Raw genomic sequence first — 13,508 nt, 5'->3', positions numbered from 1 at the left:
TAGAAGGGAAGTAAATATAGAAAGAGTCCTCTTTTTTGCTCATGCTGTACCAAACAACACTTAATATACTTTGCTCATCACCTGTATGAGCTATTTTGCCAGGTTTGGCACTGCTGACAAAGTAGCAATTTCCGGCTCTGAGTGCATGTAAGATTTTTGATCTATTTTTATATTAAGAGCCAGATGACTCCTGTAGTGTTTATCTGCTCAGAAATTATTATAAGGACCAGTTAAGCCATTCCTGATGTATGTTCAATGCTGGTGATTCTGTTTACATCACAGTCCTGAAAACAAGCAACATTGGCCTAGGACTAGCTTGTTAGATAGGGGAGTATTAGAATTTTCTTTGTAACTATGATAAACCCTTTTTAAAGTCAAAATTTATTTTAAAGGAAATCAAGATTTTAGATGACAAAGTTAGGGAGCAACAGCCGTAGAGGTGGACATACCTGCTGTACATTTTATATCTGCATCGGTTACTTGGTTACAATGTAGACAGTAAGGCTGTGTCTACATTGGCACCCTTTTCCGGAAAAGGGATGCTAATGAGACTAGTCGGAATTGCAAATGCCGCGGGGGATTTAAATATCCCCCGCTGCATTTGCATGAACATGGCTGCCGTTTTTTTCCGGCCCGAGGTTTTGCCAGAGAAAAGCGCCAGTCTAGACAGGATCTTTCGGAAAATAAAGCCTTTTCCGGAAGATCCCTTATTCCTGATTTTAAGAGGAATAAGGGATCTTCCGGAAAAGGCTTTAATTTCCGAAAGATCCTGTCTAGACTGGCGCTTTTCTCTGGCAAAACCCCGAGCTGGAAAAAAGCAGCAGCTATGTTCATGCAAATGCCGCGGGGGATATTTAAATCCCCCGTGGCATTTGCAATTCCGACTGGTCTCATTAGCATCCCTTTTCCAGAAAAGGGTGCCAATGTAGACACAGCCTCCGTGATATAACATAGTCTAGAACATTAACCTGGGAGTTATTACCCTCATGATAGGTCCAGGGAATTTACAGCTACCATCTTTCTTTGTGGCTAGTCGGGAGAGGAGTCTCAGAACCATCTTCTCCAGTCTGTGACCCCATGTAACTAGAGAAGTTTGAAAACCGCTTTTTTAGACAGATGTGGTTTTTAGCTTTTCAGATTGTTTCAGGCTTGTCACCACTTCTCATAGGCAGCCAAAAGGCCTGACTATAATTGCTGGAGACTGCCTATGTATTGAGCAGAGAGAATTATAAGACTTTTGGGACTGCAACCATCTTCTTGTTCTGTTTGTACAGTACCTGGCACATGGGGTTCTTGTCTGTCTTAAGCAGCAAATTGCTATTGCAATACAAATAAATGATTTTTGGTGATATTTCTGTTTGTAAATGTAATGCAACTTGTGTGACTTTTTATTAATTGAATAATGTGTTGGTCCCAATCCTGTAAGCAGTCCTCCAGAGCTTATTACAAGATCAAGACTGAGAATTTTCAAAATGTTTAGGGTTTGCATACACTCAACACCAACTGAAACACATGCATATCTGCAAGCAGCCATCTAGGGGATTGGGATGTGGGGGAAATTCTCAAACTAAGCATAGAGAGGCATGCTAGACTAGGGATGTTAAATTTTGATTAATCAGCTACTCAAGCAGTTGATTAAATTTCCATTGACTACTCAATTAGTTGATAAAGGGAACCTAGCATGACTGCTTCAGTCCCTGATTGTGCCAGGTCCCTACTGCTGTGCCTCTGCCTTTTAAATGTAGGAAGAGACACCCTTACTCTTACTACATTTAAAAGGCAGGGATACAGCAGTCCAGGACTTGGCGCGAGCCAGGACTTCTCAATCCCAGCTTGCGCTGGGTCTTGGAACTGCTGCACCTCTGCCCCCTGCTTCCTCTGCACTGTGGAGATGGTGCTGGGGAAGCCTACTCACTCCATCCTCTCCATGCCCTCTCCTCCCTCTCTCCCTTCTCCCGCCCCCCCTCCCCCCGCTGCCTTTGATAGAGACAGGAAGTGGGGTGGGGAAGGTGAGTATTTGAGTAGTTGACTTGACTACCCAATAAGTCTACACTTTTTGGGTAGTTGACCACTCCACTAGTCACTTACATCCCTAGTCTTTACCAAACTCACTATAGCAAATGCCAGAAGATCGACTGCAGCAACATTGATCTCCGCAGCAGTGAAGACATGCCCTAAGACCCAGCAGGGAGTGCTGGTATAAAAAGTCACTTGCTAGGCAAGATTGAGAGCCACGAACAGAGGCAACTGTTAGGAGAGGCTCTGAGGAGTTGAGGGAGGAAATGTGAGAGGGTTTCCTTGCAGGTTCAGCTCTGTGCCATTCTACATTGGCTGGTGACCTACAAAGGATGTGCCGTGTTTGGAAAACAGACCCTGTCAAACTAACTTGGTGCCCTAACTTTTATGACGTTTCAAGTTTGGTTGATAAAGGTAATAGTGTTGACATAATATGTGTAGGCTTTTGTAAGGTGTTTTACGTGGTACCAGACAAAATTTTGATTAAAACGCACTAGAACCGCAAAGAATTACCCTGGACACGTTAAGTGGATTAAAAGCTGGCTGATAGGTCAAAAATATATTTGAAAATTATTTATCAAAGAGTGGTTATAATAGGGTGCCACAGAGATTCATTTCTTGGCCCTGTGCTATTTAACATTTGCATTAATGACCTGGAAGAAAACACAAAATCATTATTGATTAAAGTTTGCAGACTGCACAAAAAATGGAGGCCTGGCAGATAATGAAGAGGACAGGACACTGATGCAGAATTATCTTGATCATTTGGTAAGCTGAGCACAAGTAAACAAAAGAGTTTTAGCATGGCTAAATGTAAATGTATAAATCTTGGAACAAAAAGTGTAGGTCATACTTAGATGATGGGAGAGTTTATCCGCCATGATTCCCAAATCTTTTTCGGAATCTCTGATGTGCAGGATAATCAGCTGAACATTACCTCTCAGTATGACATACTGGCTAAAAGGGCTAACATGATCCTACTCAAGATTCACATTTATCTATATTTGGCACTGATTCAGCCACTGCTGTAATACTGTATCCAGCTTTGGAGTCTATAATTAAATTAGATTCTTGATTAATTGGAGAAGATCAGAGAAGAGCTAGGAGAATGATTAAAGGATTAACATATTATGCCATATCATGTTAAGACTCAAGGAGCTCAATTTATTTAGCTTAACAAAGACAAGGTTAAGAGGTGATTTGATTACTTTATAAATATGTCCCTGGGAATTAAATATTTGATAATGGACTTTTTGGACAAATAGGGAACGGTATAACATGATCTAGTGTCTGGAAGTTGAAGCTTGTCAAATTAAGACTGGAAATAATGTGTACATTTTAAATGGTGAGGATAATTAACCATGGGAACAATATACCAAAGGTCATGATTGCTTAGCCATCTCTGGTAATTTTTAAATCAGGATTGAATGTTTTTCTAAGAACTCTGCTCTAGGAATTATTTTGGGAAAATTCTATGGCCTGTGTTATACAGGAAGTCAAAGTACTGTAGATGATCACAATGATTCCTTCTGGCCTTAGGATCTGTGAATCACTATAATTTGCTTAACAAATCACCTGGAAATTTACACTGGCCAGGAAATATGTGGGTAGCATAAACCAGGCTTAATGGTTATAAGATTTTTAGCTGGATTTTTTGGCATGAGGGAATTTTTGTGCTTTTTACCCAAGCGTAGTGGACTTTAGGTCATGTAGAAAGGCTGTTTGGTTCAAGCAGACTTTACTGTGAATGCATGTTCTGTAATTGGTATTTTAAAGCAGATTAATTGTATAAGTAATGTGGCCAGTGGATTTTGAGTCCATTTTGATTTAATGTTAAATGTTTTAATAGTATAGTGCACTGTATTGGAACATCTGTAAAATAATAAATGACGTGAAATTTGGACAACACTCTGTCTTCAAAGCACTATACATCTGGCCTGATTAATTTGTATTTACATCCATGTTACTAGAACATAAAATTGTATTCCTCTTTAGAAAAGCCAATCCATGGCCTGCAAAATTAACTCACTAACTTTCCCTCCTTAGATTTACTTTCTTGCCAGGTTCATTCATTCATTATCTTCTCCCCTCTACTAGTTAGTGTTCCTGCTTCCATTTGTCCTGTTTCTCTGTTTAATATAGCATGATTACTCTGTATAATGATAGCTATTGTGCTTGAGGGAATGATCTTATTTGTCAGGTGTGCTTCACACAATGGGAATGCTGCTGAGTAGCTTATTAGCACTCAAGACAGTTCATTGCAAAGTTGCACCATGATGGAAGTTTTTTTGTGTGCGCACATATGAAACTTGTCTATTAGGGAGATGGATCTTTCTCAGGGAGCAAACTCGGACAGTGGAATGAACCTCCACATAAACTAAGGTCACTTCTATGCTTACCACACTGGAGATCGATCTGCTGATGTTTGATTTAGTGGGTCTAAATTGAACACTAATGGCACCTCTGGTCGACACCAGTACTCGATTTGTGAGGAGTAAGGAAAGTCAACAGGAGTGTTTGCTCCCATTGACCTCCTGCTGTGTAATAGGGATGTTAAATATCGGTTAATTGAATAGTCAATAAATCTCATGATTTTTTTTAAGTTAGTCGACTATCCTATAGCCTCTGTTTGGGGGGAGCGAGGCATCCCAGACATGGCACGAGCTGGAACTGAGTCGGGCTGCCTGCCCCCTTGCTCTGAATACACTTTAAATGCTGAGTTGCAGCGGAGTAGGTCCAGACCCAGTACAAGCCAGGTCTGAGCTGAGCTGGTGGCCAGCCTGTTAAAAAATGTACTGGCAAGGTTGGGGGAGAAATGCATGTAGTCCATTGCATTAACCAATAAGCTTTTGCTTATCGCTTAATCGACTATACTATTACGTCCCTACTGTGTGGACAGCACAAAGCTTCGTTTAAGGTTTGTTGACTTCAGCTACATTATTTATGTAGCTGGAATTGTGTACCTTAAACTGACCTGCTGTGAATTGGATACTAACTTTTAGCTCTAGAGCAAATTTCTAGGAAATGTTTGGGACACATTCAGATTATTCCAGAAACTGTAGGGATATTAATGGATAATGGATAATTTTTATAGAATTGAAACCCAGTGTGTGTTGTTTGATACTGCAATAAGCATTTGCTATGTTTATTCTATTACTGGGAACTGACAATCTTTGATAGTTTAATTAGGAATTTAATTGATTTTAAAAAATGTAGTTCAGCTCATGCTTGTAGGCTTGAAAAGAAATTGCAGGGGAGGGAGCAGAATTGGTAGACTACAGCTAAAATCTGATATTTCAGTTCAGAGCTAAAACTTTTGCATATATAAGATAATGTAGAAAAACAAACAGGCAATTTGCTTACTCCTTTGAATACCCATAGACATGATACAGGCAGTCCCCGGGTTACATGGATCCGACTTACATCGGATCCCTACTTACGAACGGGGTGAGGCAACCCCACACTAGCTGCTTCCCCTCAGCAGACCAGGGAGACGCGGAGAGGCTTTTCTCAGCAGACACCTCAGCTTGAGAATAAAGGACTGAGGGAAGTGAGGTGTGGGAGAATAAAACTGAGCTCTGGAGAAATGTTTGGCTAGAGTTTCACCTACAATATGTACCAGTTCCGACTTACATACAAATTCAACTTAAGAACAAACCTACAGTCCCTATCTTGTACGTAACCTGGGGACTGCCTGTATTGTGGAAGATGATCTATTTTTAGGAAATTTGATTTAGAAAGTACAATAAACTCAAATATGAAATTCCAGAACTACTAACTGCAGAGGTGCTGAAACTAGGGGTGCTCAGGCTGCTGCAGTTTCTAGCTGAAATAGTTTCCAGCATATATATTCAATGGCTCTCAGCACCCCTGTTGTGCACGTATTACCCACACACCTACTGTAGTTACTGAGCAATGCAAATGGTACCTAGACCACAACAACAGTTAATATCAAGAGACCTCTACAGCATGGGCTGGCTGTCACCTGGCTTTTAGCTCAGAGGGTAGAGGTTCCTATACACCACTTCCGAGGTCCCAGGTTCAAATCTGCCTGGTGTGGCTTAATTGAAGTAGAAAAAATAGTACACCTGTCTTTATTCAAAGTCCCATCGATGTACATCTTTCTTGTATAGGCAGTTTTTTCTTGGTCGCCTCCCAGATAATGTCATATTTTACAGAGGGGAAAAAAATTCATAATTAACAAAATACACGTAATCTGAACAAGCTGCCAAAAGCTATTAAAATTCCAGTCCACATAGCAAGGGCTTCATGGATCCCACAGTTTCATAGCCACACAGTCCACACCATGACACAAGACTGAACTCCATAACCTACCTTTTCAGTCTGAACAATATTGCTTCTGACCCTCTGGTTTTAAAGTTTACCCAGGTTCACTGATATCTGAAGCCTTCATATATCTGCAGAAAACAACAGCTCTACGTGATGTGAGTTTCCTCATTAAGGCCAATGTGTTTTGATTCTGAACCCTAATGATGGCACAAATATTAAAGCTGCTGATCATTTCAGCAGAAGTATCCATCTTATTCTTTAACCCCCAAATGCCAGCAGCTCCCAGAATCCCATATCTAGCTACCAAACTTCTCCCCTCATGCCCAACACCTTTTTTTTTTAATTGGGGAAGTATATTTTGGAAACTTCACTGACCTAGGATATTTCCCAAGCAGTCAAAATAAAGTTTTATAAAATTTGTGAGAAATCATTGAGATTAAAAGGCAATCTATACATCTCAGCTAATGTTTCAGGCTGCCTACCTGTTTAGGAAGACATTGCATTGGTTTGCACTTGGCTTTTGTTCTTATTGTTTTCATCCATGGGGTTTTAATTTAAAAAATAATTATAAAAATGAAAAGCTTGGATTTAGGAGCACAATTCTATGGCAAATAGTGGTATATTCTGTGCATAGGTCCCTGCCTATAGATCTGCCATTGACAGTGTTTACAAAGGAAAATTTATGGTTTATAAAATTCCTGCATTTATACTTACTTCTGCTCTGAAGTATTCCAACACATTTCCGTGATTTCTAGAGATCTGAATTCATCTTCTAGGTGCAGATTCTTGGAGGCAGAAAACATACTTTTTTTTGTTTTTTAAACTTTCCCTTTGCATTTTTGGGTGCTTTCATACAGATCACAGGTATCTTATTTTTAAATAAGAAAAAGTCAACTCACTAATATTACACTTATTTCAGATAAGGCACTTTTACAATACCTGATATGTTAGATGAATATTGTGAATAAGAAATGAATGCTTATCTATGGAAATGTGTAAACTCTTTCTGTCACACTTGTGAAGATTAACATTGTGCTAATTTAAGTTGACAGCTGTATAAAAGGGATTAGTACAAGCACCATCAAACTCTTGAAGATAACTTTCACACATGCTAAATATGAAAGATAAATTTCAAAAAGCTTGGAACAATTTTGCATAAGCCATTTATCTTGATTTCCTTTTACCCTGGAAGAGCTGAGACTGCACTTCTTAGCATTGCAGAGTGCTGTTATGATATGAGAACTACTGCAATTCCTTAAACTAAGGACTGGCTTCCATGTAAGAAGAAGGAGAGATTTTATATATATAGCTGTGAGAGAAAAGGCCATGTCTACGCACAGATCTTCGAAGAGAGCATCATTAAGGGAAATAGGAAAAATAATTCAAAGATAAATGGCCTGTGTATTTTTTTCTGACTACTGAGTGCAAAAGTTCACTTTAAGGTCTACATTTTGAAACGGAATATTTAGACCTGCCTTTTCAGAATTCAAATTAACAAATGCTTGGGCACTTCTGGTTTCTTAGCCAAAGTGACTATTTTTCATCCTGCAGTGATATCTACTAAGCAGACCAGTTAATCTTTAATATATGTTCATGGAATAGGGTGGTTCTGGAGACCAGTAATGGGACAGTCTACTTTTTTGCCTCTAAATTATTAATTTAAAAGTGGGCACAAGTATGATCACAGGACACTTCCATGTGATGGCTATCTGAACAATGAACTTCTTTTCTTCTCCTAAAGGTTGATACAATAAGGCTATGCTTATGGCAAATTAGTAGGGCAGCATGAAAAAATCTCAGGCTACCACTACCCATGTCAGATTTTTCCTGTGGATCAGTGAAGTCCTTCGGTTTCCAGAGGAGTCAAAGACTTCTGTAATGATCTTATAAAATGTCTTCCTTACAAATTATTCTGTTACTTTGTTTTATATGATATTGTACTAATCTGGTCCCTTAAATACATACATTCTCCTTTTCCAGTCCCCCTTCCTTGTTGTTAATTTCTCTGCCCCAATTTTAGGTTCTCTAACTCAGTGTTTCTTAGCCTTTTTTTTTACAAAGTACCCCTTTAAAAAAAATTATAAGTACCCCAGTATCTACAGTTTTCAGACACATAACATTTTTCTACCATTGCAATACATTTGTTTAATCAACTTAATTGTAGCTGGACAGGCGATGAAATTTTTGGATGTAAAAAGTACAAAAATAATAAAGCTCTGTAAAACTTAAAACAAATTAATTTTTCTTCAAATTTCAGTTGTTGACGTACCCCCCAGACCTCTCTCGAGCACCCCTAAGGGTACTCGTACCACTGATTGAGAAACACTGCTCTAACTTATTGCCTTCACCAACGCTAGTAGATGCTCTCTGTTTGCCTCTTAAATAGCAGAAACCTAACAGTGAGGTTCAGTTGTCCTTGGTGTTTTGGTTTATGTTCATAAGCATAAATGTACACCAGGGTGAAGGCTGGATCTGCTATTCCTTAAACAGAAAGCTCCACTAAAGATCTATCTAGGTGTCAGAGATCATTGGTCTTGAGCCTGGACCGTGGGTCCCCAGGCAGTGTTTAAACTGTGGGTGACACCTGGCAGTGGAGAAGAGGATTAGCTCATGAAGGGCTTAGGCAGCAAAGTTCCTGATTGGGAGTAACATCCAGCCTCACTAATTGCTTAGATGCACTGTTTCCAAGAAGAGAAGTGGAAAGTTGAGAGCAAGTAGATGGATGCTTTGTTGGCTCTCACTTACAGCCTGCCTACTTACCCATTGGCCTGTTCTTGTTGATCAACTCTGCCCCTACACGGGCCAGGTAAATTACGAATCTGGGGGAATCCCAAACCATGAGCTCCACAGAGGGCCTTTATGGACTGGTGTAGCAGACAACTTTTAATAATGCAGAAGCAGCCTGGATGCTACTGAGTCCTCTATGGACCAATCCATTCCAGACTTGAGTGAAGCTCATTTGAAGAAGTGGGTTTTACCCACAAAAGCTCATGATACTATATATATTTTTATTAAGACTCTAAAGTGTCCCAGGACAACTAACTATTTTTAAGATTTATTTGTGGGACGGTAAGAGGATAGCCAGGGATCAGATTACGGCCGAGTTTGGTGCCTTTTGCTGGAGAGAACTGCTACAGTGTGATGTTTCACATTTCCATCAGAATTTCCAGAATAAGAGAAACTCTTGAGAAGAAAGTGTAGAGCTATTTAGACAAAAACCAAAGAGGCATTGAAATTCTTCACAAGAGTCATATGACCAGACCGGGCCTTCCAGAATCCTCCTAAACCATAATTTGAACATATCACAAGGTCTTTGGGCTAGGTCTACACTACGAGTTTCTGCTGCAGAAAAAAATGCTAATTAGGGACTCATTAGCATAAATCGTGATCTTATTGGCATATTTTCTGCCAATCCCTTTTTTTGCTAGGGGTTTTTGTGCAAAAAACAAGCAGCGTGGACTTTCCTTATTGCGCAAAAACCCTTTTTTTGCGCAAGATCAGTATACTTCCTTTTTTGAGGCATAAGGATCTTGCACAAAAAGGGGTTTTTGGTGCAAAAAGGAAACATCCATACTGCTTGTTTTTGAGCAAAAACCCCCAGCGAAAAAAAAATGGATTGGCAGAAAATATGCAAATGAGATAGTGACTTATGCTAATGAGTCCCTCTAGCATATTTTCTGACACAAAAACTCGTAGTGTAGATTTAGCCCCGTTCATGTTACTTTCTGCCAGCTAGTTCCATGCATCGCCATATCAGAGTAGTGAAATATAGAGCTTCAGATGTTTTCCAAACTGGTTTACTTATTGTTGGGTCACTTCGTTCTTTCAGCCTTCTTGGACCATTCAGGATCTTGACAGATTTACTTGATAAAGCAGCTTTGTAAGTATTGTACTGTGTGAAATAACAAACCACAGAATGGCATAATGTCTCCCTCAGGAATAGTTCTTAGTCAAGCATTCATTACAGTTAGTAGGGCAGTTCTGAGATCTGTGTGGAACAGAGGAAGCTAAAAATATTGACTCGTAGTAAAGATCATCCTACATGCTCAGCTTTACTGTTTCTTATCCTTTAGGTTTTTAAGTTAGTGACTTAAAAGATGGTTGAAAACCATTGCCAGCCATGTTGAGGAGAAAGTGATGGGCTAAGCTGCAGGAAGCTATTTTGAAGCTATAATAAAGTATTTCAGGTAGACTTTCTATAGTTCAGTGATGCTTTAAAGCTCATTTGTCGCATGGCAATTTAGGAGTAAATATCCAATGGTTTATTTACCCGGGTATCTTTTTGTATTTTCACTTCTGTTTCAAATCGCATCACTGCCTTCCAAACACATCCAGAAAATAATGTGCCTTCAGTCCAGAAACTCATTATACTCAATATCTAAACTCCATCTTGGCAAATACTGGGCATAAGAGTTTATTAGAGTTGCAAAACTGCAGATGGGTATCTTGAAACTGCACTTCCTTTAGTCCCTTACTTTCAGGTGTCTAAAATGATTTCAGTCACAATTGATGTTTATGAACAAAGAATCCTTGCAAACAGCTGGTGGTAATATGCATACAGATGTTAACTACATACAAATTCTTGCACATCAGATTGCAGCATAGAAACATTTGGTGTTCAATAATCTGTTCATTCACGAAGATAGTTATGGTTAACGGCTGTGTCATTTTTCAGGATACAACTAAGTTGCTTTTACTAAAAGAAAATTATTCATTTACATACAATAATGCAACAAAGTTGCCTTCAAAGAGCAAGGTTTGTTTTTATTTTAAAATGGGTTGACATAAAAATTGGAATTTTATAGTCTGGGAAGAATACATAAAATGATACGTAGAGCGGAATCTGGGTCTTTTTGTACGTGTGCATCGTTCTCCTTCTCCCTCCCCACCCCAAAAGACCCCAATTTGGATTAAAGATTTTCAGATTGTGGTGGTGGTAATATCAGCACTGAGGAATTGGGTGTGTTTGATTTTATTAAAGGAGTTGTGAGATGCATGCTGGTTGTTCATGTACTTTCACATGGTTATCAGGACTGTGCAATATACTTCAATAAATAAAAGCCCCATCTGGCCCAAAACTCCAATAGAAGTATCCTGCCTTCACATACTGATCTGTCAATGAGACTTAACAGTTAGGGGAAAAGGTGGGGCGGGGTAGAAAACGTGTTCAGTGGCAGGCAATAATCATTTAATCAAAAGGGAAATAGTTAATTATGTTGTGAGGAGACATTATCCCATGTTGTACAGGTTCTCGAATCCTCCCACAGCTGAGGCTATTATACTTCCAGGTCAGTACACAATCACCTTCCAGGTCTGTTGAACATATAACAAAGCAGATGCTGCTAAGGTTGGTTTGAGTTTATTCATTTGCCTTAGTTGGTTGATGTCATTGTCCAGTCTTTTAAATAGTCAAATCAAATACTTATACTGAGAGTTTTGGAATCCCTACTTCAGAGTTTTATCATTTGTTTCATATATTGGCTGGCTAGAGATATAAGAGTTATAAGTTATAAGAGTACTGTGGCCTGTACTTTGTTTGCAGATTAACAGGTGTTGAGATTATCTACCTTGAAATTCACAGGACTGTCCTAGTTTCATGAATCTGCCCCAGGTTGTATAGCTTCAGAGGGGTATCCAAGTTAGTCTGTAACAGGAAAAACTTAACAACAAATAGTCTGGTAGCACTTTATAAACTAACAAAACATGTAGATGGTATCATGAGCTTTCGTGGGCACAACCCACTTCTTCAGATGCCTGTAGTGTGTTCTGGACATCCAACACTCCAGTCATCTGAAGAAGTGGGCTGTGCCCACCAAAGCTCATGATACCCATCTACATGTTTTGTTAGTCTTTTAAAGTGCTACCAGACTATTTGTGTGTTAAGTTTTTCCAGGTTTTACAGGCGTGGCAGGCAGAACTGTGAGAATTCTGCATTTAAACTTAAGCTGTTGGCACAAATACGGTAATGTCGCATTTGCAAAACCATGTTATATCAGGCAGTGAAACACATGGTTGCAGCATTAAAACACCATGTCTCAAATGCACATAACATTGCAAACTTTGTGCCCGGAGAAACTCATTTGGAAAGAGAACTTAAAAATGTAACCCTCTCTCTTTTTATGATATCAGCAATCTCTGCTAGCCTATCACACAAGAGGCGGGAGCAGCCATTTGAAGGTTGCATCCCACATACCATTTCGCCTACTGTTTTTTCTTTATTTGTTAAAATTTAAGATTAAGTGCTCTGCAGTTGTTCCTTCCTCCATTCTGTGACCTCTGTATGGAGCACATTCTGTTTGGTATAATATTGTGCTTGTGCCACTCATAGGAAGTGGACTGAGTAGATTCCCGGAGCTGAACTATCCATTACCAACCACAGTTATTAGAGGGTGGCTAGCAGCATGTGAATTAAACTGAAAGAGCAATTATTAACCTCTTGTATTTTAGCTGGCAAGTATAAATATCACCCAACTCATCCATTCGTGGGGCATCAGTCCATTATAATTTTGCTTTAAAATTTCATGTTTTCTTTGTGTGGATAAATTGTAGAGTCAATTAATTAATGCTCATGTAGCTGTGTGGAAATGTAGCTCATTTACATTTTTCAATTTGTACTGCTCCAAATGCTTACTTTCTGAAAAATCCCATAAAAAAATATGTCCATAAATGTCAAAAGTCAAATTTTAAGCTTATGAATATTTAGAAACCGTCTGGCCATATTCCTTTGGTTTTTAGTATGTCACTTAGCAGTGATAGAAGCTTCTGAGGTTTGCTAATGCTAACATGCCATTTGTTTTTTCTAGGGTAATAAATGCAGGGAAGAGCACACATAATGAAGACCAAGCAAGCTGTGAAGTGCTTTTTGTAAAGAAGAAAACTGGAGGCACTATTTCCACACCTAACAAAAATACGTCCACAAAACGAAGGTCCTCACTGCCAAATGGAGAAGGACTACAACTAAAAGACAACTCGGTAAGTAGCCTTCACTAATCTTGCTGTCAGAACAGAAATACAGACTAACATAGTAGAGACCGTAGTGTAAGACCAGTGAAAAACCTAACAATTCCGAAGTGTTGCAGATTTTTTTTATATACTCTTCTCTGGCCTAATTGGCTCTGCTTTCTCAAAGATAGTTTTACTCATTTTATTTAGCTCCATTTTTGGGTTCTGAATTTCACATGCTGCAAATTGTTTCTCATGTA

The 13,508-nt window shown here is 39.1% G+C and overlaps 1 protein-coding gene across 1 annotated transcript in view; it reads left to right on the top strand.

Moving 5' to 3' along the window:
* Nucleotides 1-13,508, top strand: part of PPM1H (protein phosphatase, Mg2+/Mn2+ dependent 1H) — a 194,412-nt gene that overhangs the window by 63,427 nt on the left and 117,477 nt on the right. Inside the window, exon 2 of the mRNA XM_075930876.2 lies at nt 13,110-13,278. Within this exon, the coding sequence (XP_075786991.2) occupies nt 13,110-13,278 (169 nt within the window). The remainder of the gene's footprint in view (nt 1-13,109; nt 13,279-13,508) is intronic.

This window comes from Pelodiscus sinensis, chromosome 1, assembly GCF_052426305.1.
Source record: "Pelodiscus sinensis isolate ZL-2025 chromosome 1, ASM5242630v1, whole genome shotgun sequence".
Taxonomy (NCBI): domain Eukaryota; kingdom Metazoa; phylum Chordata; order Testudines; family Trionychidae; genus Pelodiscus; species Pelodiscus sinensis.
The sequence above is the reverse complement of the archived record's forward strand: the minus strand, read 5'-3'. Positions and strand labels throughout refer to the sequence as shown.